The 21,494-nt window shown below is 47.7% G+C and overlaps 1 protein-coding gene across 2 annotated transcripts in view; it reads right to left on the reverse strand.

Annotated features, from left to right (window-relative positions):
* Nucleotides 1-21,494, reverse strand: part of LOC119374532 (transcriptional adapter 2-beta) — a 47,247-nt gene that overhangs the window by 25,124 nt on the left and 629 nt on the right. For both annotated transcript variants that reach the window (XR_005180208.2, XM_037644667.1), the window contains exons 3-8: nt 12,282-12,341; nt 11,121-11,221; nt 10,511-10,551; nt 4,828-4,878; nt 948-1,004; nt 458-561 (exon numbers count right to left, since the gene is read on the reverse strand). Coding sequence is in view for 1 of the 2 variants with exons in the window: in XM_037644667.1 (XP_037500595.1) it covers nt 458-561; nt 948-1,004; nt 4,828-4,878; nt 10,511-10,551; nt 11,121-11,221; nt 12,282-12,341 (414 nt within the window). In the remaining variant the exon portion in view is untranslated. The remainder of the gene's footprint in view (nt 1-457; nt 562-947; nt 1,005-4,827; nt 4,879-10,510; nt 10,552-11,120; nt 11,222-12,281; nt 12,342-21,494) is intronic.

Here is a 21,494-nt window from a genome sequence, read left to right on the forward strand (position 1 = left end):
TGTGGGGGTCCGCGAAACCCGTCCTCGAAAAAAACCACGAAAACAAGATGCATTTTTTGGCGGCCCACTATGTCCCGTGACAGCGATTCCTTCCGATTTTGGTATGCATCGCCGCATAACGTTTTTGCATTGCGACGGAGTTGACTTATGTTTCTCCTCTCCATGAGATGGCTGGAAAGATTTTGTTGCAGTTTTTTACGACATATGCACGCGGGCATGCTTCTTCTGGACTTGCATATTTGAAGAGCAAACGTAGCTACAAACAGGTTGACTGTGGATGCAGGCCGCACAACTTAGTGACAAACTGTTGAAATCGAAACCCCTTCCCCCCCTTTTCTCTCACTGTAAGGGGTCCCTGATCACTTCGACCAGTCCACAAGGGGTCCCCGAAACGTCCATGAGTGAGAACCACTGACTTAATCGATAAGGTCAACGTTTCAATGGACCAACCACTCACCCTCTCGTAGTCGTCCCGACAGGGCATGTAGCCAAGCTCCTGCTGCTCGGTAGACGTGATGTCCACCGTGGCCACCGGAGTGCTTAGACTCGGAGACAGTGGACCTAAGGGACAACGAGCAGCAGTCTGAGCCGAAGCGCAGCGGAGAGTGCAGCAGTCTGTGGCAGCCTAAGAATGCAGTGGCAACCGTGCCGCTGTTCAACTATAGCGTACTGCATTTACGCAAATCTAACGTGCACCTTTTTTTCAGATTCAAAGGCCTCTCGACACTGGCGCCAGAGGCGAAGGAAAGAAAAATGGAGGAGCTGCATCGCACTGAACAGCAGATAACTCAAATGCAGTCTCTCGAGAATCAAACAAATGATCTACAGTCTTGTTAATTGAGCCCTTGGTAGGTAGAAGTGATTAATTTTGCTGTTTCCAGAGAAATCAGAGGAGCCCATTTTGCACCCGCCGGGGTTTATCTGAACAATCCATGCCATCCACTCACCTCCCTCAGGCACTGTGTGATCCTTGATTTGCGTCGACACCTCTGTGGACCATGTGGCTAGAGAGGAGAAACAAATTATGTCGCTTGTAACAACATTTGATGTAAATGCAACTTTTGACGACAAAACAGGTACGAACAGTTGATCCCTACCGAAGGTCCAGCCTGGCGACTACTTTGACATAAGAACCCAAATTTCAGTTGCTTGAATCATAATGTCTGCCATCACTGGATAATATGAACTTGCCTGGACAGCGGATACACAATGGACCCTCGGTGGTGACCCGTTTAGAAAAGTGTACATCTTGGCAGCGTTTCATCCTCTAATTTTCGTTGACCCTCGCGTGAAATTTCGGCATACAAAACCCCCCAAACAACATTGTACGAACTATTATTGGTTGATGCCTTAGAGGCCCGTAGTCACAAACCAACCTTATCTGAAACCTATAAGGCAGCCTTTCGTAAGGAATGGAAAAGTGTAAAGATAAGAAAAGGTCACAATGCGTTTCATAAACTTGCCTTATTCGGTTTTAAGGAAGTCTAACGAAAAGTGGCCTTGTCATCATAAGGAACAAGCATGGGAGCGAGGCTACGAACTTTTACTGGCTCATTGTTGGTTTATTAGCAAGAAAAAAAAGCTGTACGCTGCTCAATGCAATAAAAAAGTCACAGTTTCGCCGCAAGGGCGAAGCAATGAATGCGATAGCAAGAAATTAATGCTATACGAAGTGAGGCTCGCCAGTGGATACTCTCAGTTTCAACAGCGCTCCTGTTGCAAAGGCGGCCGAAGCAGCGAAGAAAACTAGCGCGCTTCAGGTGTCGAGCTGTGACACTTGATAGTTCGCGCTCATCTTGTTTGTTCGTTTAGCGGCGTCCCTTCAGCTCGAGTGACTTTCGTACGCTCCGTAACATGAGCGCGGACATCACGGTGAAAGCTTGAAACATTCCTCTTCCCCTCACCATGAGAAAACCGCGCGAGCAGACAGCGGAAGGGCAAGGTTCTCCATGCGCAAATATAAGAAGCAGCGAGAGAGCTGGCCGACGCCTTTAAGTGTGCCCGTCGCGCTCCTAGCGCCATCTCGCTGGTAATGAAGAAACGCTTAAAAGCGCCTCCGTCTCGGAGGACTGCAAACGGTAAAGGGTGTGTATATAACGCTCGCCGTTAGCTACCTGAGGGATGTACGCTTTATGGAGTAGTGCTTAGCACACCGCGCTGCGAATTCAGAGGTCGCTGGTTCGATTCCGCGCTTCGGAAGCATTTTTCTGATTTTTCTTTGGGATATTGATGTATATATACATACCGTATTTATGCGAAAATAGGTCGGGCACGAATTTAGGTCGACCCCTACTTATAGCACTCTACGAGAAATAAAAAAAAAATATTCGAAAATAGGTCGACCCATGTTTTTTTTAGAAACAGGAAAATTGAAACATAGCACACCTTTATTTACAATTAACTTAGCGCCCTAGTCGCTGCCGGGAGTGTCATGTTCGTCAGATGTGCAAGGAAGGTTGTCGGATTCTTCGCAGGCATCCTCAGCATCCCAAATGACGTCGACTTCGCTGCCATCGATTGCGTTGGAAATGCAGCACTTTTTAAAGCCAGTCACGATAATTTCCGCTGGCAAGTCTTTCCGCGCGTCCTTCACCCACGTCGCAACTTCATTGAGGGAAGCCCTTCTCGCGGCGTCCCGTCGGTGTCATTGCAGCATTCTCCTTCAAGCCACTCTTTGTAACTCTTCGCCACCCGGTCCTTAATGTAGCCGGGACGTCATACCTAGCGGTATGACGACCAGGTCTGTTGGCCTTCTGCAGGGCCTCCTTGACGCCCGGAGCCTCAGTTCTTTTTCAAGAGCGTCATGCCTGCCAGTTGCTGGGCCGCGAAAAGCACGACGCCATCCATTGCACGCGAACAGTCGGTCCCGCTGCTTCCGCCAACCCCTAATCAACTTTTACGTCGAACTCACGCTGACCGGCACAATTGCTGGAATTCTCGGCAAAAAGTATCACTTGACGCTTGAAGTCAGCTGTGTAGCGCTACCGACGTGCAAATGCGAACCGTCACGTCAGATCAAACAACAAACAAAGAGTGAGGCCTTAGGCCAGTGCCAGTGCGGCTGCGCGTCGGCAGGCAGCACGGCTAGGGGGCTAGGGACTTCACGGCCTACCTAGGGAAATCACGGGTTCCAGCGCAAACATGGCGGAGCGGCTGCATTTCGCGGGGGCTTTGAAAAGGCGGTGTGCAGCTATTGCACAAATAACTTTTTTTTTCTTAGTTACTTAGTCGGAAAAGGCGAACGGGTACGGTTTTTATACCAGATTTTATGGTATATAATGTGCGTATGTAGCAGGAACTGCTTGAAGAACAGCAGGCGCGGCAGTTGAACGGCATAGGTGCGGTGCTTTTGGTCGCTTTGATCGCGAATATAGGTCGAGATTCTTTGGTCACGAATATAGGTCGATAGCTGATTATGGGCAACATTTTTGGGAAAAAAAAGGTCGACCTATATTCGAATAAATACGGTACTTATACATATACGCAGCATGACGGCGGCGACGGCAAAAATCAGCCGAGACTGTCCATATAATTGCTATCGCAATAAAAAAAAAATTCAGGAATGCATACCCGTGCAAGTTTCGGTAATAATGCGCCTAGTCTGGCCGCGTCGTTTGCTCCTTTTCTTTGTTAACGGTTTACCGTTGTCATAGCAACCAGCGGCTTGTGTAGACGCGCCAGTCCACGAAGGGCTGATTTCTACGAGGGCACCGACAGGCGCGTGCAGTTGCGAGCGTTTTTTGTCCGTCCGCCTGCTTGTGTGGCTGTTTGCATGGGTCATACATACGCTTGTTATTGAGTGCGACAGAAAGGCGAAAATTGAATTTTACTGAAGATCCAGCGCTGCTCGTGGACTTGAAAGTGTCGCACGTGGTGTTAGTGAAGGACAACACGAGAAAGTGGGAGCAGCTCAAAGCAGCAAGAGCGACGTGTGGCTGCGCACCGAACAGCGGCTACACGAGTGCAAAAATGCGTAAAAAATATCCCATCCTGTAGTGAAACACGTCAGCTTCTGCGCCATGCCCCGACTGATTTTTTCACACGTTTAATAATGCGAGGCAGTGTCGTCTAGGGTATGTCCACCAAGTCACCATTGACAGTTTTAAAAGTGCCTGTGCTGTAGAAACAGAGCGCCACCAGCAGCTCAAAGAGCTGTGGCACGGGAAAATCGACGTAGAGGGGGCTCGTCTCCAGCGGCAAGCTCGGGGACACGAAGTGCTCACTTCGAGAAGTGAAATCTGCTCACACCGTCGGTGAACTCTTCCATGGTATTTTGATGGTTCCCAAGCACTCGCAGCGTTAATTGTACATATGGGCGCCAATTGCATACATCACCTTTTCTTTGATGACTTTCAAAAGCTTCTCGCGTAATCAGCCATAGTGCACCACCTAAGTGGCGCCTTAAGGTACCTGCCGGGTTACCTTATCGAACGCCACTTTATCACGGCGGTAAGGTTAGGGAAAGGCTGAATTGAGGCATAAGGTTTGTTGTCGAAAAGGTAAGGAGGGCAAAGATAAGGATAAGGGTGGTTTGTGAATACGGGTCATAGACACGTACCTTGATGCCACTACTACTACACTGCTAGGCAACATGCTTTCTTGCAGCATAATATGCAAAAAAAAAAGTATCTCAATATTAGTTTTATTACTGTGACTGAGTTTCTGTCAAGCAGCGGGCACCACAGGTCACTTCCCGAGTACAAAAGCTTCTTGACAAGTTCGCAACACGCTATGAACTACACTCGTAATAACACGTCTAAAAGCAGGGTCACACTGAGGGAAGAGCTCCTGCAGGCAGCAGAAATGCCACGGAGGCACAAAACTCACCTCTCCCAATGTTGCCCTCAATGTAATGGTTGTTGTAGTGCTCCTGCACCTCTGCCAAGAAAAAGGACAAACAGATGAGACGACGTAGGCCATCACTTAAAGAGGCCCTGCAACCCTTTTTCAGCATGGCAAGAAAATGCTGCCAATCGGTAGTCGAGGCATAGGTTGGCAAAAAAACTGAAGCTCACTCAAACTCACTCGAGCTCACACGACCCAAAATTTTCCTCAACCAGACTCACTCGGACTTACTAAACTTTTTTCTCAACCGGACTCGCTCAGGCTCAAACTGACCAACATATTACTCAGCCAGATTCACTCAGACTCACGGCTTGACCTGAGCCTGAGTGAGTCGACTCACTCAGTTCGCATGAAATTAGGTTTTTCAATCTTGGTGTCAATGCTCTTTAAAGCCAAATTCTCACATGATTGGTGCTGTATGATACGCCTCTTGATCTTGTACCTTCAAGTACGAGCTTTCAGTGGTTTCAATACAGTAAGGTCATTTTTATGAAATACACAACTCGCACGAGATATTTTTATCAAGAACTTCCTGTGAAAGAGTTTGCTTTAAAGCCAAATTCTCACATGATTGGTGCTGTATGATACGCCTCTTGATCTTGTACCTTCAAGTACGAGCTTTCAGTGGTTTCAATACAGTAAGGTCATTTTTATGAAATACACAACTCGCACGAGATATTTTTATCAAGAACTTCCTGTGAAAGAGTTTGCTGGGGAAGGTCATGGCACCCCCTCCCCCCCTACTCCAACTCACGCCTCTAATCAATGAATATTGAGGTGGCACATGAACGCTTGTGCTTTGAGACATGCATGAATAGACCTAAGTATAAATGTAAGTCGATATAGGGCTGACAGTAATGCTGAAGATGAGTAGACAGGACCACAGGTAGACAATAAAAGGTGGAGTGCACCGAGACTCAGACTCACCAATATTTTCTTCAACCGAACTCACTTGTACTCGGACTCACTAAACTTTTTTTTCAGTTGGACTCACTCGGATTCAAACTTGCTAAAATATTACTCATCCGGACTCACGGCCTGATCCGAGTCCGAGCGAGTCTCAGCGAGTCGACTCACGAGTGAGTTTGCCGACCTATGCTACCGAGAACACGTGAGAAAAGCCTTATAGCGCAGCACGTGGCCTGGAATTTTCAACTATTTCTCAAGATCAGCTAGAAATCGCTCCCTCTTCTCTAGACAAATGACTGCGCCATGAACCCAAAGTCCACGGCCATTGGCAGATTTGAGTGTCACGAGCTGCACAGTTACCGCAGCTGGCGCGCGCTGCCACCACACTGAAAGCAAGCCGTGCGTTCGAAGAGAAAATAAAGTGCTCAAAATCATGGCGTGCACTGACGAATGGACGCAAATTCTTGCCCCTTTGTCATTCCCCCCCCCCTCCCCCGCGTAGCTTTCGTCGCACTGGCTGGTATGAAAGGAGAGAGAATGCACTTAAAGTGTGCGGCAAATCCCTGCAACTCCGCTCGTACTTGGCGGATCATAAAAATTTTTGTAGCAGTCGATTCGTTAGGCAACAAACTAATTTACTGAAGCCATTCGATGACTACTTGAAAAAGTGTTGCAGGGTCCCTTTAAGATAAACAGAGGGAGGTGTACCGTAAAATGCCGAGCAAGCGTCCCCCCCCCTTACACTGAAGATAATCCGACTAGACTCGAAGGGGGGGGGGGGGGGCATGCTCGGTCCCGAACTGAAATTCAATATGGTGGCGTGAGAGCCGCTAAAAATTTAATGCCCATCCATGTTTCTAATGAAATGGTTTATTTATTTACTGTTTTTATTCCCCCTCGTCACTGTGAAACCATTGAAGCAGCGACTGGTTTGACCATTATACGACCGGCCACATGACAACAGAATTTCATAACATTAAATATGCATTCAGTGTACTCCATCTTGATGAATGAAACTAGCGCGAAAAATCGTACGGCGAGACGAAGAAGGCTACAGCACAAGCGCATACTAACTGAACATCCTGTGTGGCAAAGCCTTCCCTTGCGTTAAATAAGGCAGAGATAAGGTACCTCGATGCACACATCTGAAGTTTTCGGTTCTGTTCGTGGTGAACATGTGGTTTGGGCTTCCTATATATCTTCTTTCTTTGTAGCCTTCTTCGTCTCATCCCACGGTTTTTCGCGCTGTTTTCATTCATCATGAATTACCAGCTCGCCCAAGAGCCTATTCTTCTAAGTTACTCAATATTGTGGTTCTTTTTACACAAGTGATGCTTGTCTTGAAGAAAAAGTGGCCATAGGGGAGGGAGGACGCTTGCTCGGTCGTTGGCGCTTATTTCAGATCTCCCGAAAAGGGGAGGGGGTCACTTGCTCAGCATTTTACGGTAGGGTTTTACGTGCCAAAAGCCAAATCTGATCAAGAGCTATGCTGTAGTGATAACCTCCGGATTAATTTTGACCACTCAGTTCTTTAGCGTGCACCTAAAACTATGTGGAGTGCCAAACCATTTTTGCATTCTGACCCCATTCGATCTTGCTACCTCTTGCTTAGCAGCTCAATGTTGTTAGCCACTGAGCCACCATCACTGAGACAACTTGAGGTTATATTTTGCAACCCCACCTTGCTCTTCACTGATAACCTGTGTGTCACTGTCGTTACTGAATGGCGAGGTGCAATAAACTTACGAGTGCACAATCAAACATGCCAATATTTGGGTTATCAATATAAGTTCAAGTTTTTAAAAATAAAGCTAGACCTTGAGTCTGTGCTTATGTTCCCCATGTCCTCATTTCTACCTAATGTTTTCTGGGTGGTTAAAACAACAAAATACCTTCTGGGATTCCAAAACCACCATACAATTATGTAGTGTGGGGGAATCGAAATTAATTTCCCCACCCGTTCTTCAAAACGTGCTAAGCACATGGGTGTTTTTTGTCCCCCCCATCCCCAAAACGCGGCTGCCATGGCTTGGAATCTAATCCACACTCACGAGCTTAGCATCCCAATACCTTAGCTGCTAAGCTACGTCGACAAGTTTTCTTTGGGGTGCTGTTATCAAAGAAACGATAGCTCTCAAGTCACCATGCAGCAGTTTGCAGAATTGGTCTGCAATTTTCTGTTTAGAAAAGAACAGTTGCAGACTTTCATGCTTTCCACGAGCACACCAGTACCGATTCAGTCATTCGATGATTACCCCTTGATGTGCGCACAACTTCTACATCATGGTCACTTTTCGTTTACAATGTTACATATTAAGCAGGCTTGTGCGAACACTAAATTTTAGGTTCAAAGCGAATAGTGATTTTGGTCGAATAATTTCGAATCAAATTCGAATATAGTATATATCGCATATTATAAAGAAAAACGAGCATATTTGTCATGACCCAACCAACCTGCACAAAGTTTTTTTAATAATGTAACAGGGCATGTGCAAATGTCATTCTCTTTGGTTCACAGGAAGTGGAAGCAACTTTGAATAGTAGCAGGATTTGGCTTTCGGTAGAATGCAACTGATAACCTGTAAAATATGTTACATTTTAAAATTTACTACACTTGGAGCGTATAAGCCGGTATAATAAGTTTTTAGACTTAAAAAATGATGAATCGATGTGAGGGTAATATGTTCATTTAACCTTGAAGTGGGGCTTCACGGCAGTGCGGATTTTCCTTGGAAAGGTGTATTCACGGTACAGCACCGCTCCACTGCAGTAAAACCACCTTTACAGGGGGTTACAAACGGACTAATATACTATACCTATTCGTTCATTTCGAATACTTCGAAATTATCAATAATTTAAATTCAAATCGAAGCGAATTCGAATACTGTATTATTCGTTCGAATATTCGAAGTGCTCGAATATTCGCACAAGCCTAATATTAAGGCGTACATGGTGAACACGGATCGCAACAAGGGCAATACCTCCCACTACACAGGCAGAGAAAGGAGATACTGGATTGCTAATGCCTTTAATTTCAACTCCACTTGCATGGTGCCACATGAATTAAGTTAACACCATTTGCCACACCATATAATATTAACGTGTGATACAGTTCATTAAGCCACAAAATGGCTACTCTCACCAGTACTCAGTGCATAATGCAACACACCGAGAAGGGCCCTCCAACACTTCCAAGTAATATCTAATGACCTCACTATCAAAGTTTATTACCTCACGAATCGACTGCCACAAAATTTTTTCAAATCCGTCGAGTGGAGCTACAGGTACTTGACGCATGCTTCAGGCTACACGAGGGGGGATCACAAAGGGGCAAGAAGCGACATCCATACATCAGCGCACATGAGCACTTTTTGTTTTTGACACGAGACACACTCTCAGCACCATCACGAGTGTTCTGGTTTAATTCTACGGTGTGTAATTGTAGCACCAAGGAGCACGGCACCTTACACTGTGGCAACTACGCAGCTCGTGATGCTCAAATCAGCCAATGACCATATCCCAGAGTTTAAATTGAGTCTATGGCATCATTTGTCGAGAGAAGAGCAAGCAATTTCTAGCGTACTTTGGAACTAAGTAGTCAATTCCATGAGCCGCAGCTATCGATCGGCAGCATTTTCTGACCGCGCTCAAAAAGTGTTGCAGGGACCCTTTAAGACACTACTTCTGCACTTTCAGGGAGCCCTCAAACACCTTTCCAAGTAATCGTAGAATGGCTTCACTAATGGACTATGTGGGCTTGCATATTTCAGAAAAAATTTTTAGACTACAGTTGTTGGTAGTTACTGCACCTGAGTGGCTTCTTTTCACTTTCTGTGCCCATTAGAGCGCTAGAAGCCATACAGAAAATAAAGGAAACTGAGCCTACCCAAAGTTTTTTTCACCACATGTCATGACCTTGGGGGTTATTCGTTTTCAACACCATCTTCATGCGAAAGTATATTAAATTTAGGCAGCGGCTAGGAAAGTAATGTCATCAGGGAAACTAAGATTTAACTATTTAGGGTCACTTTCACGCCCTTGTGGCACAGCTGAAACCCCATTAGAAACTTGCACCCCACCCTGCTGTATGAAACCAATTGCTGGCCAGAAAAACCAGTCCTAAATCAAAATGACAAAAGAAGAGCACAGACAACGGTGAGTAGACAACAAGACAACAAGAGATTTTATTGGGTACTCCTAAATGTACGACGATGTCACCAGCCAATACCTGGACACTGAAAATTTGGTTGTGCTTGAGTATTCCGAGACCGTAACCACACCACTGGCCTTTGAAGACATTTTGCATGCCAACGACTGAAATTTCAAGACACCCCAGAATGTCTGATACTTGTCGAAATGCCATCGCTGTAGGCAGGAAGAGCAGCATTTTCATTTGTATAGGGTTGCCAGCAGCGCCTTGAAAGTCGGGCACTTAGGACAAGTGGATTTAGGTGTTGCCAGTTTGATTTACATGCAGTTTATTAGAAAATGAAAACAAGTCGCAGATTTCATCGCTAGATACAAACAAAGGCTAACTTTTTCTGATGGCATAAAAGATTATCACTTCCTTGGTTTATTCGACGTTTCAACACTTCAGTCATTTAAACACCCCCCAAACGCCTGCAAAACTTTAACTTCACTTACTGTACTGTTAACCTCTGTACCTTGCTTCAACGAATGCACAATCACTGTGCACCGTAATTAACCCAATCCTACCAAAATCGGCAGAAAGAGTTCTGAAAACTCGACATCATACCTTCACAGCTTCGAGCTGGCAGGCACTGAGAGACATCCTCCCTGCAAGGAAAGAAAAATAATAATACACACGTCCATTATGCAAGGCCAGCACAGTGTCTTCTTAACAAAGAAGATAAACTCGTGAGCAAGCTGTACCATGTACCGCTACAATGCCGCACCACGTGCTGTGCAAACAATGGCACACCACCAATTTCGGAGGTTACACGAATGTGTCAACAAAGTGTATGCAATGTTGAGAAAGCCGTTGAATAAAGCCGACTGTCTGCATAGCCCGACCCAACAAGTACTGCGCTACCAGAGACGCGAACTCACATTCACTTCCACATCTGCAACGTTTTCTCTACAATGCTGCTCCCAAGAACTTATAGAAACTCCTTTTTGTTTTCAGTGATGCCTGGTATCACTTGGACCAGACAATGGTGAGTAGACAACAAGACAACAAGAGATTTTATTGGGTACTCCTAAATGTACGACGATGTCAGAATTGACATTCTATGCTGGTCATTTATACAACAAGAGCAAATCACCAGAAGCCCTGCCACATGGCTAGCCCGTTCGTACAACAAGACCTGACAAGAAGAAGGCGCAAGGAAAAGAGGTGGCCGTACCAGTTGCCGAAGCCGTACTGCTCGATGGCCTCCAAAAGCACCAGTTCCTCCTTGGCCTTCCAGTTGCAGGGAGCTTGGAAGATGGGGAAGTTGCCACAGTCCTGAAACAGTGGTGTGCACCTTGAAACAGGGCTTCACTTGGTAGAGCAACAGGCATCAATCACAGTTTGGAGCAAGAAGGGCCCACGAACACGGCAAGAATTACTCAGGAGGGGAAACAGCTTTCCCAGAAAGGAAAACCGAGGGCAGGCAGTGTGCCGTTTGGCGAGGCTCGCCGTTTCATAGCCATTCAGTGGCAATTCGTGGGCAGCCGTCTTCTCTGGGAGTCTTGTCAAACTGCACCGCAAAAAACACACTGAACAGAACAAAACCATGAGCATTTGTCGTCGACGTTTTTATTCTGTCCAGTGTGGTTCTTGCGCTGCAGTTTGTCAGAATTATGTACCAGCAAGCCCAACTCGTCACTTTGATCTGCTCTGGGATCACTGCTGGTAGCTCAGTTCAAAGGATTACTGCAGTATGGTAAGTAAATAGGGCAATATTCAGTGTTAGCTAAATGTACGTTACTTCTGCTTATTGACATTAGCAAATGAAACCTGGGAAACTATATGAACACTGGCCAGATGCACCATCAATGCACCTGCAATGCAACCTGCATTTCTTCGTCCTGCCACGACTTTGTTGCACCACTCATGCATGCTCTCGTAGCATGACGAGTTCTCCTCAAATAATTCTTTCTCCACGAGTCAGTCAATTCAAAATGACGGAAAGCTAACTGTGGGGGTACACAGGCTGCTTATGAACGTAGATGAAATGCTAAAAAGAAGCGCTCCATAAAAAAAAAACAGGAGCCAACATCTTACCAAAGGAGCACGGCCCCATGTCAAAATGTACAGCAATCGTCGTTGATCACAATGTGAAGTTGCGTTACAAATGGTGCAGACTGAAAAGCACAGGTTACAGTGAAGAACCCCTAACTCAAGGAAAAGCTTGAAATTGATCTCATAGGTAATTAAATTTTTGGAGAACTGCACACACTATGCCAAAATTCACACAGTGTTAGTTTTATATAGGAACGAGAGTAGTTCACCATACTACGTGGGTACCACGAGCCCGCACAAGATTAGGCTGAAAGAGATTTTTCAATCAGCAGTAACTCACTATCAACTGGTAGCCATGCCTGTTCTTGTGTGCCCCCATCTCCGCCCCGCAGGAAAAGCACTGTTACGGGGAAAAACGAAACAAGAAATGAGTGAGACTGTTGCTTGATGAGAATGCAACAGAGAGTGACATAATCACCAAACACGGCATCGCGTTGTTAAGAACTGTGAACCAGGCAGCGCTTTGAGATTACAAGTCACATGTGAAACACACTGCGCAAGTCAGCTACAACAACATGGTTCTCTAGGGCAGGAGTTTTCAAGCTTTCTGGCCTCAAGCTCCGACAGCTTTTCCAAGGTGCCAAGGAAACCCTTTCCTCTTTCCACTGACGTGCTTTTAGCATACAAAGAATGAAGGGCCGGTGACAACGTTTTTAAGTCCGCCTAACCAAGCATCGCCGCCGCAACATTTGCGTGTTATCTTTAATTGCCAAGGCTCTTGATTGCCAAGGAACTCATGATAACTAGGATCGTGAGGTCTATGCAGACCACACGGCTACTGGGAAAGCTTGTTTTATTTTCAAATAGAAAAAGAAACACATGCCAGTCATGCTGCGGTATGTCCTCTGCTACAGAAGTTGCAGAGTAACCCACATCAGACATGAAGCAGCAACTCTTGCGTGCATTAAAGCATTCGCCAGGCATTTTGATTACTAAGTCAATGTAGTGCGGTATCAAACTAGTGTGTACAGAAACTGCGCGGGTCCCTCGCTGCTCAGGACTCCTGACGTGCAGATGTGGAGTGTGCTGGCTTTGTTAAATCCAAAATGCAATGCCAATTTATATATTGCCGCAAGGACTGCTTTTCAACAAGAGGATCAGCGAGCCGCTATGTAAGCGTCTACAATGTCTCACGCCTGCGCGCGCTTCTTGTGGCACCGCGGCGCTCCTCGTGCACGGGCTCGAGACAGTGCGGCTGATCTGCGAGGCGACGAAGAAGTGTGTTCGGGAAGAGACACTTGTGTGGAACGCTTTAGCGGACTCTTTCATTTATTTCACCTACTTTTCTGGGCACAAGTTCGCCCATAATAAAACCAGTGTTTGTGTGACCCCTCTTGCAATACGTTACATTCTGGTGGAGGTGCGGGGTATGATTGGAAGTCCCCTTGGCGCAAGAGAACGGAGCCCTGATCCTCAACGATTGGAACCTGGCGAACTGACTCCAGTACACCAGCGTTCAAGCCGCCGCCTCCGAGGAGACCCGCCTGAATTCGGACCGCTCCCCACTGCTCCGGCAACACAGGCAGCGTTCGCCGTCAACTCCAGAGCGATGGCCAGCCCGGCGGCATCATCGGAACTCATCGTGTCCCCACCGTGCATGCCTGAACCCTTCCACGGCGATGCGTTCGAAGATGTAGAAGACTGGTTGGAGCACTTCGAGCGGGTCGCAAATTTCAACGGCTGGGACGAGGCAAGGAAACTGGGCCGCGTGTACTTCGCGTTGGAAGATGCAGCGAGGGTATGGTTTGAGAATCACGAAGCAGTGATAGCAACATGGGAAGATTTTCGACAACACTTGCTCGCTGCGTATGCCAGCACCGATCGCCGAGAGAAGGCAGAAACCGCTCTCCAATCCAGGAACCAGCGCACTAACGAGAGCGTCAGCATGTATATCGAAGACATGTCCCGGCTCTTCAAACGCGCCGATGCGAACATGACGGAAGAGAAGAAACTGCGCCACCTGATGCGTGGAGTCAAGCAGGACTTGTTTGCAGGGTTGATTCGCAACCCCCCACGCACCGTTGCCGAGTTCCGTGCTGAAGCCACGACCATAGAGAGGGCGCTACAGCAGCGTGCCCGTCACTACAACCGTGATGCCAGTAATGCACCAGTGGACGTCCTTTCGGTGAGCCAAGGCAGCAACAGTGAAGCACTGAGGGAACTGGTGCGATCCATTGTAAAGGAAGAGCTTCAGAAGCTTCTGCAACCACAAGTCACGCCCACAGTTTCTACCCTCGCCGCCATCATTCGTGATGAAGTTCGGCACGCACTTCTTCAACCGGAACCTGAGGTGCAACCTATCCGGCTCGAACAACCGCTGCAGGAACGTCGTGTACCAATGTACGCGGACGCTCTACGCCAACCCGCCGTGCACAATGCTTCGTTCGCAGCCCCCAGTGGCCACCCATCGGCTTCGCACGGCTCGTCCTTTCAAGGAGAACTGAGGCCACGAAAAAGCGACGTGTGGCGCACACCTGACAGGACGCCGCTCTGTTTTCATTGCGGAGAAGCTGGACATCTTTACCGAATGTGCCCATATCGAAGAGTCGGTCTGCGTGGGTTTTCTGTAAATGCGCCATGCCCGCATAATGGTGAAAGACCCATTGAAATACAAGATTACCTGTCGAGGCATCAATTCCCAACGGCTAGTTTTCAGCACCAGCCAAGGTCACCAGCACCTACTCGTTATCGATCGCCAAGCCCCCGGCGTTCAAGTTCCCCATCTTCAAGTTCACCAAGGTGTCGTTCGATGAGTCCGCGGCAGGAAAACTAAAGCCAGTGACCTGGGGAGGCAAGGCCGCTGATGTTCGACAAAGCGAAGATCCTCCGTCAAGGTCCCAACGCAGCAGCGATGAGCAGAAAACGACGCCCATGATAAGTAAAGAAAAAAATTTCTTCAGACTTGCGCGTTACGGTGGACGGGCGTGAATTGAGCGTTTTGGTAGATACTGGTGCCGATTATTCAGTCATAAGCTATGCGTTCGCAAGGGATCTAAAAAAAGTTTTGACGCCATGGAGTGGACCACAAATACGTACAGCTGGGGGCCACCTTATAACACCTCTGGGAAGATGCACTGCGAGAATCGAAATTCAGGGTGCTACTTACGTCGCTGATTTCATCGTGCTTCCAGAATGCTCGAGAGACGTAATACTCGGGATGGATTTCCTGCTAGCGAACGGTGCCATAATCAACCTTCAGAATTCTAGCGTTTCTTTCTCGACGAAACTGGCGATAGACAAGAAGGAAGTAGAGAGCACTGCATTGCGGGTTATCGATAGGGACGTAACCGTGCCACCACGATGCAGTGTGCTGGTTGGCGTAAGAAATGACGCATTCGTCGATTCCGAAGGTATAGCGGATGGCAACGTCGAACTACTGCTAAAGAAAGGCATTTGCATAGCTCGGGGCATTATTCACTTACGTGGTGGGTGTGCCAATGTTTTGCTCACAAATTTCGGAAATGAAATTCAGCATGTTGCAAAGGGCACTGCCATCGCCTTTCTACACAGTTTTACTGCAGCCACAGATTTATGTAGCCTGGTGTCAGCGCCACATGCTTCGGAAACTACGCATGATGTGGGAGCAGCAGTTTCGATCAGCCGAAATCTATCGCCAGCCGAAAGGAAAGTCATAGAAGACCTTATAAGAAATTTCTCACAGTGTTTTTCCACCTCATCAAAAGTACGTCGCACGCAGATCGTTAAGCACCGAATAATAACGGACGACGCAACAAGGCCAGTATATCAACACCCGTACAGAGTTTCACCAAAAGAATGAGAGGTCATAAAGGGTCAAGTGCAAGAGATGCTGGAGGACGATGTCATACAGCCGTCCAACAGTCCGTGGGCATCACCAGTAGTTCTTGTCAGGAAAAAGGACAACACGTTGAGATTCTGTGTTGATTACCGGAAACTTAACAGCGTGACCAAGCGGGATGTATACCCCTTGCCGCGTATTGATGACACATTAGATCGGCTACGGCACGCGAGATATTTCTCGTCATTGGATTTAAAAAGCGGGTATTGGCAAATTGAGGTGGATGAAAGAGACCGCGAAAAGACTGCTTTCGTAACCCCGGACGGCCTGTATGAATTTAAAGCACTCCCATTCGGCCTCTGTTGTGCGCCGGCGACATTCCAGCGCATGATGGACAGTGTCCTCTCGGGCTTCAAATGGCAGTCATGCTTAGTCTACTTAGACGATGTTGTAGTATTTTCTGCAACGTTTGACCAGCACGTAGAGAGACTACATTTAGTGCTTCAGGCTATCCAATCGGCCGGCCTGACTATTAAGCCGGAAAAGTGCCAGTTTGGATTTGAAAAGCTGCTTTTCGTGGGTCATGTAATCAGTGCTGAAGGTGTCGGTCCGGACCCCGACAAGACTGCGGCCGTCGCACAATTCCCCAAGCCGAGAGACAAGAAGGAGGTGCGTCGATTTCTGGGCTTATGCGCTTACTACAGGCGATTTGTGGAAAATTTTTCGAAAATTGCCGAACCTCTAACCAGACTCACAAAAGAGGAGCAACCATTCATTTGGCATACGGAACAAGAAGCAGCTTTCAATGAATTAAAGAAACGTTTACAAGCCCCGCCGATCCTCGCTCACTTCGACGAGACCGCGGATACCGAAGTCCATACAGATGCAAGCAATCTTGGTCTCGGCGCGGTGTTGGTTCAATGGCAAAATGGAGAAGAGAAAGTAATAGCTTATGCCAGCCACACCCTCTCAAAAGCTGAAAAAAACTACTCCGCGACAGAAAAGGAGTGCTTGGCAGTAATATGGGCCATCAGCAAGTTCAGGCCATACCTCTACGGAAGGCCGTTCCGCGCCGTCAGCGACCACCACTCACTTTGCTGGCTGGCAAGCTTAAAAGACCCGTCGGGGCGACTTGCGAGATGGAGCCTCAGACTCCAAGAGTACGACATTACCGTTGTATACAGGTCTGGAAGGAAGCATAACGATGCTGACTGCTTATCGCACTCGCCACTGGACTCTACTCCTTCAGAAGAGGACGACTTCCCATTCCTTTGTCTGGTGGAAGCTTCGGATATCGCCGAGCATCAACGAGCTGACACAGAACTGCTCCCATTGATAAAGTACCTCGAAGGGCATGACTCCCAAGTTCCAAGTGTATTTAAGAGGGCATTATCCTCATTCTGTCTGCGTGATAATGTACTCTACAAGAGGAACTTCGGACGCAACAAGGAAAAGTTCTTACTCGTTGTGCCGTTAGCCATGAGGCATGAAATATTAGAAGCTTGCCATGATGAACCGTCGTCGGGCCACTTGGGCGTCAGCCGGACATTCGCCAGAATTCGCCTGAAATATTACTGGCCCATGCTGTTAGCATCGGTGCAGCATTATGTGAAGACATGTCGCGAATGTCAAAGGCGCAAAACGCCACCTCTAAAGACGGCCGGCCTTCTCCAGCCCATAGACCTTCCTGAGGCTCCATTCCGGCAAATTGGAATGGATCTTCTTGGGCCGTTTCCAATGACATCCTCAGGGAAGAGGTGGATTGTCGTCGCGACCGACTATTTAACACGGTATGCTGAAACTGGTTGCCTTGAGAGAGGAACGGCAGCAGAAGTTGCCAAGTTCTTCGTTCACAACATAGTTCTCCGACATGGCGCCCCAACGGTAGTCATTACCGATCGAGGAGCAGCCTTCACATCTGAGTTGATGCAGTGCTTGATGATGATGACTAACACCAGCCATAGAAAAAGCACTGCATACCACCCCCAAACGAACGGGTTGACGGAACGTCTAAACCGCACCATTGCTGACATGTTGTCGATGTACGTGGACATGGAGCATAAGACGTGGGACGAAATCCTGCCTTACGCAACTTTCGCCTACAATACGGCTCTACAGGAGACCACTCGCGTCACACCATTTCAGCTGGTCTATGGCCGTACGGTCACTACAACACTCGACGCCATGCTACCAGTCGACAACGACAATTATGAGCCATCCGACATTGACGACTTCCTACAAAGAGCTGAAGAAGCACGCCAGTTGGCGCGTCACCGAATACGTCAACAACAATCCAAGGACGCGAGCTACTACAACCTGCGCCGCAGAGAAGTGAAGTACCAGCCAGGCGATCAAGTATGGGTATGGACACCAATACGACGCCGCGGGCTGTCAGAAAAACTCCTTTGACGCTACTTTGGTCCATATAAGGTTCTCCGCCGACTAAGTGACTTAACTTATCAAGAAATCCCTGAAGGACAAGGGCGCTCAAGACGGCAAAACCATGCAGAAGTCGTACACGTTGTCCGCATGAAGCCCTATTACGAGAGATAATGAAACATAGCACCCCCCCCCCCCCCCCTTGGTTACCACCCCCAATCGCGCATCGGGACGATGCGTATTTCGGAGGGGGACTAATGCCGCAAGGACTGCTTTTCAACAAGAGGATCAGCGAGCCGCTATGTAAGCGTCTACAATGTCTCGCGCCTGCGCGCGCTTCTTGTGGCACCGCGGCGCTCCTCGTGCACGGGCTCGAGACAGTGCGGCTGATCTGCGAGGCGACGAAGAAGTGTGTTCGGGAAGAGACACTTGTGTGGAACGCTTTAGCGCACTCTTTCATTTATTTCACCTACTTTTCTGGGCACAAGTTCGCCCATAATAAAACCAGTGTTTGTGTGACCCCTCTTGCAATACGTTACAATATCTAAACTGTGTGTTAATGGGTATAAGGTGGGATCGATCACATTCGTTCTGACTGCAGACGGAGCCCAGTATGAGAACCCCTGCTCAAGGGCATGCTGATGATATGTATTTTGCAGCAGAAGGGTCAACGATATGTTCAGTAACTGCTACTGCCAGTGACACCACTTGAAAATACTCGCTGTAAATATAGTGAAAGAGACAAGTATTGAAAGTACATCAGGAGGGTTTCAACTTGGGCTTGGTAATATTCCGTGTATCATATTCCGCTAACATGTAACTGCGCTTATGCGAGTCAAACAAGTCACTGCATCAATGACCGCCTTTGCGAGCATGCATATACTGTAACAAACAAGATGGGGATGGTTGGCACTTCACTGCGATAAATGTGGTTGTAAACTAGATTTTCAAAGGTGTGCTGTCATTGCAAAAAAACAGAAATGAAAAGGCATGCCTAATTAATGAAGTTCACAGGATCTCTTATCTCTTTATCGGCCAAAGATATTGCATATCTCACTGGCACAATGCGTGCATGTGAAGGTATTGCCTTTTGCTCTGTAATACGCATGTGTGTTCTAACGTAGGTATAAATAAGGTCATGTTTCCCGACAATAAACTGCTGTTAGTTTGTGCTTCGTCTGTATATATGTGTTCCTCTTTGTATCCCTGTTTCTTTGTTTTTTGTTCGCAACAGTCTACATCCAGATGAAAGTGTACAGCTTGCTGAAGTCACAGTACACAGGTGCCTCTACCAGGATGTGCTTGTGGGGCACACCTTAATGAGGGGGAGGGGGCTAAGGATTTCAACCACCTGAGGTTATTTAATGCGCACCTAAATGTAAGTGGCTGCAAGTATAGCCACTTATATCTACACTTATATAGACACTAAATAAAAGCGGCTACAAGTAGCAAGCAGTCATCGCGCCACCGCTGCCATAACTGCTTGCTACACCCCCTGTTGCTTTCCCTTTTCTAACCTCCATACTTCTTTAACATGTCACTGCCTGCAAGTGGTAATGGCAGCGGTTTTTTTTTTCTATTTCATACAGAAAACCGTAAACTTTACAAGTTTTCACTGACACTTCTGTTTGTACTTGAAGCATCAAATCTCACCAGGAGCTTCCTCTATATCAACACTACCTAAAAGTACGCTTCGCTGTAGTTGGCGTTCAATGGCGCTCATACTGGACAGGCACTATCGCGCTCAGTAGAGCTACATCACGCGAGCACGTGGCCGAGCGCTCTGCAAGGTTGTACAGCGGCGCCGATCACAGCGTACTTTCGAGTGATTGGGAGAGAGTTTGGCTGGTCGTGCGAGTGCACATCGCCCCCACTTGCTTGATTTCACCCTTGAAGTTATCATTTTCAAAGCTGATATCACCTCAGGTAAAAACGAGGGCGAGGGTGAAAGCAAGTGGAGGGGATGCGCGCTCGCAGGGACAGCCAAACTCTCTCCCGATAACTCGAAAATATGCCATAATCACCGTCACTGTACAACCTTGCAGAGCGCTCGGCCACGCGCTCGCGTGATGTAGCTCATACTGAGCGCGATAGTACATGACTGTAATAAGAAGAATCTGAAAGCTTTTCACTTCACCTATGCTTTAAAGCCACTCTGCATCACAAAAGAAACAAATGGGACGGCTGAAGAGGGCATATTTTGTAGCACCACTGGCGAAAACACGGTCACTGAGGCTGACACCACGCTCTGCTAGTGGTGGCACATCCCAGAAAGCACACCACTGGACATTTTTTGAGAACTAAGCTTTTTAATGAGGCCAGTAGTGAACCACCGCGGCAGATGCCAAAGCTAGTCGCTGTTTGCGTCCAGTTTAGCCTCCCACCAACGCAATGCTCCCTTGCCGATAAAAACATGTAGCATTCACCTGAGCAAACAAACACAGGCCACCTTAGAAGATTGATTCATTTGACAAAAGCACAACATATACCAAGCAAAGTGGTAACAAGATCTCGTGGTCGCGATCGCGAAACATCTGCGGTGCTGGGAGTGTAGGACGAGTAAACGCATATCTGCAGAAGTTGCTATCTGTAGATATCTCAGGCACTGTTTTGCTGTGGTTCGGAAAACGAACCCGTTCGCTTGCACTCGCGTGATTGGCCAGAATCGCGATTGCGTCAGCAGAAGGGTCGATTAGGACCAATCACGCGAGGCTAAGAGAACGGTTCGCTTTCCGAAACTGTGGCAGCTTTCCGAAATAATGGCAGCTCACGCACACAGAAAAGACAGCATTTTCGAGTAAATTAAGAAAAACAAACAGACAAACGAACAAACCCTTTTTCTGAGAACGTATCGCCGGGAGACGTGTACGTTAAACGAAACCTGCCGCGAGTTTTTCACAACGTTCATATTTCAATCCAACGTTTCGCAGAAAACGGATTCATTTTCGTTTCTTTTTTTCATCGCATCGGGTAGGTAACGAACTCGCCGTCTGGCGATCACGATACATCTGCGGTGCTGGAAGCGTAGGACGAACGTGAACGGTGCTACATAAGGGCGGTTCAATTCAAACGCAAAAGAACTGGCGCCCGCACAAAAGCTACGCCTGCTGCAACTGCTACACCGGCTCAAACCGAACGGCGAGAGTGCGGCGACGGAATAAAATTAAAGAAGCGAGAAAATAAACGAGACCTGCAGCTGCATACACGACCGATCGGCAGAGGGGGATCACGCCAGAGCTGGGTAGTGACGGCTTGCACGCCGCCACCGCCGCTTATCTTTGCATTTCCCTCTCCTCGTAAATACGGGCAAGCGCGCTTGGCTTCAAACGGCCGCACCGCCACGCTGGTCTGTCTCAC

This window comes from Rhipicephalus sanguineus, chromosome 11 (assembly GCF_013339695.2).
Source record: "Rhipicephalus sanguineus isolate Rsan-2018 chromosome 11, BIME_Rsan_1.4, whole genome shotgun sequence".
In the NCBI taxonomy this organism is placed as follows: Eukaryota; Metazoa; Arthropoda; class Arachnida; order Ixodida; family Ixodidae; genus Rhipicephalus; species Rhipicephalus sanguineus.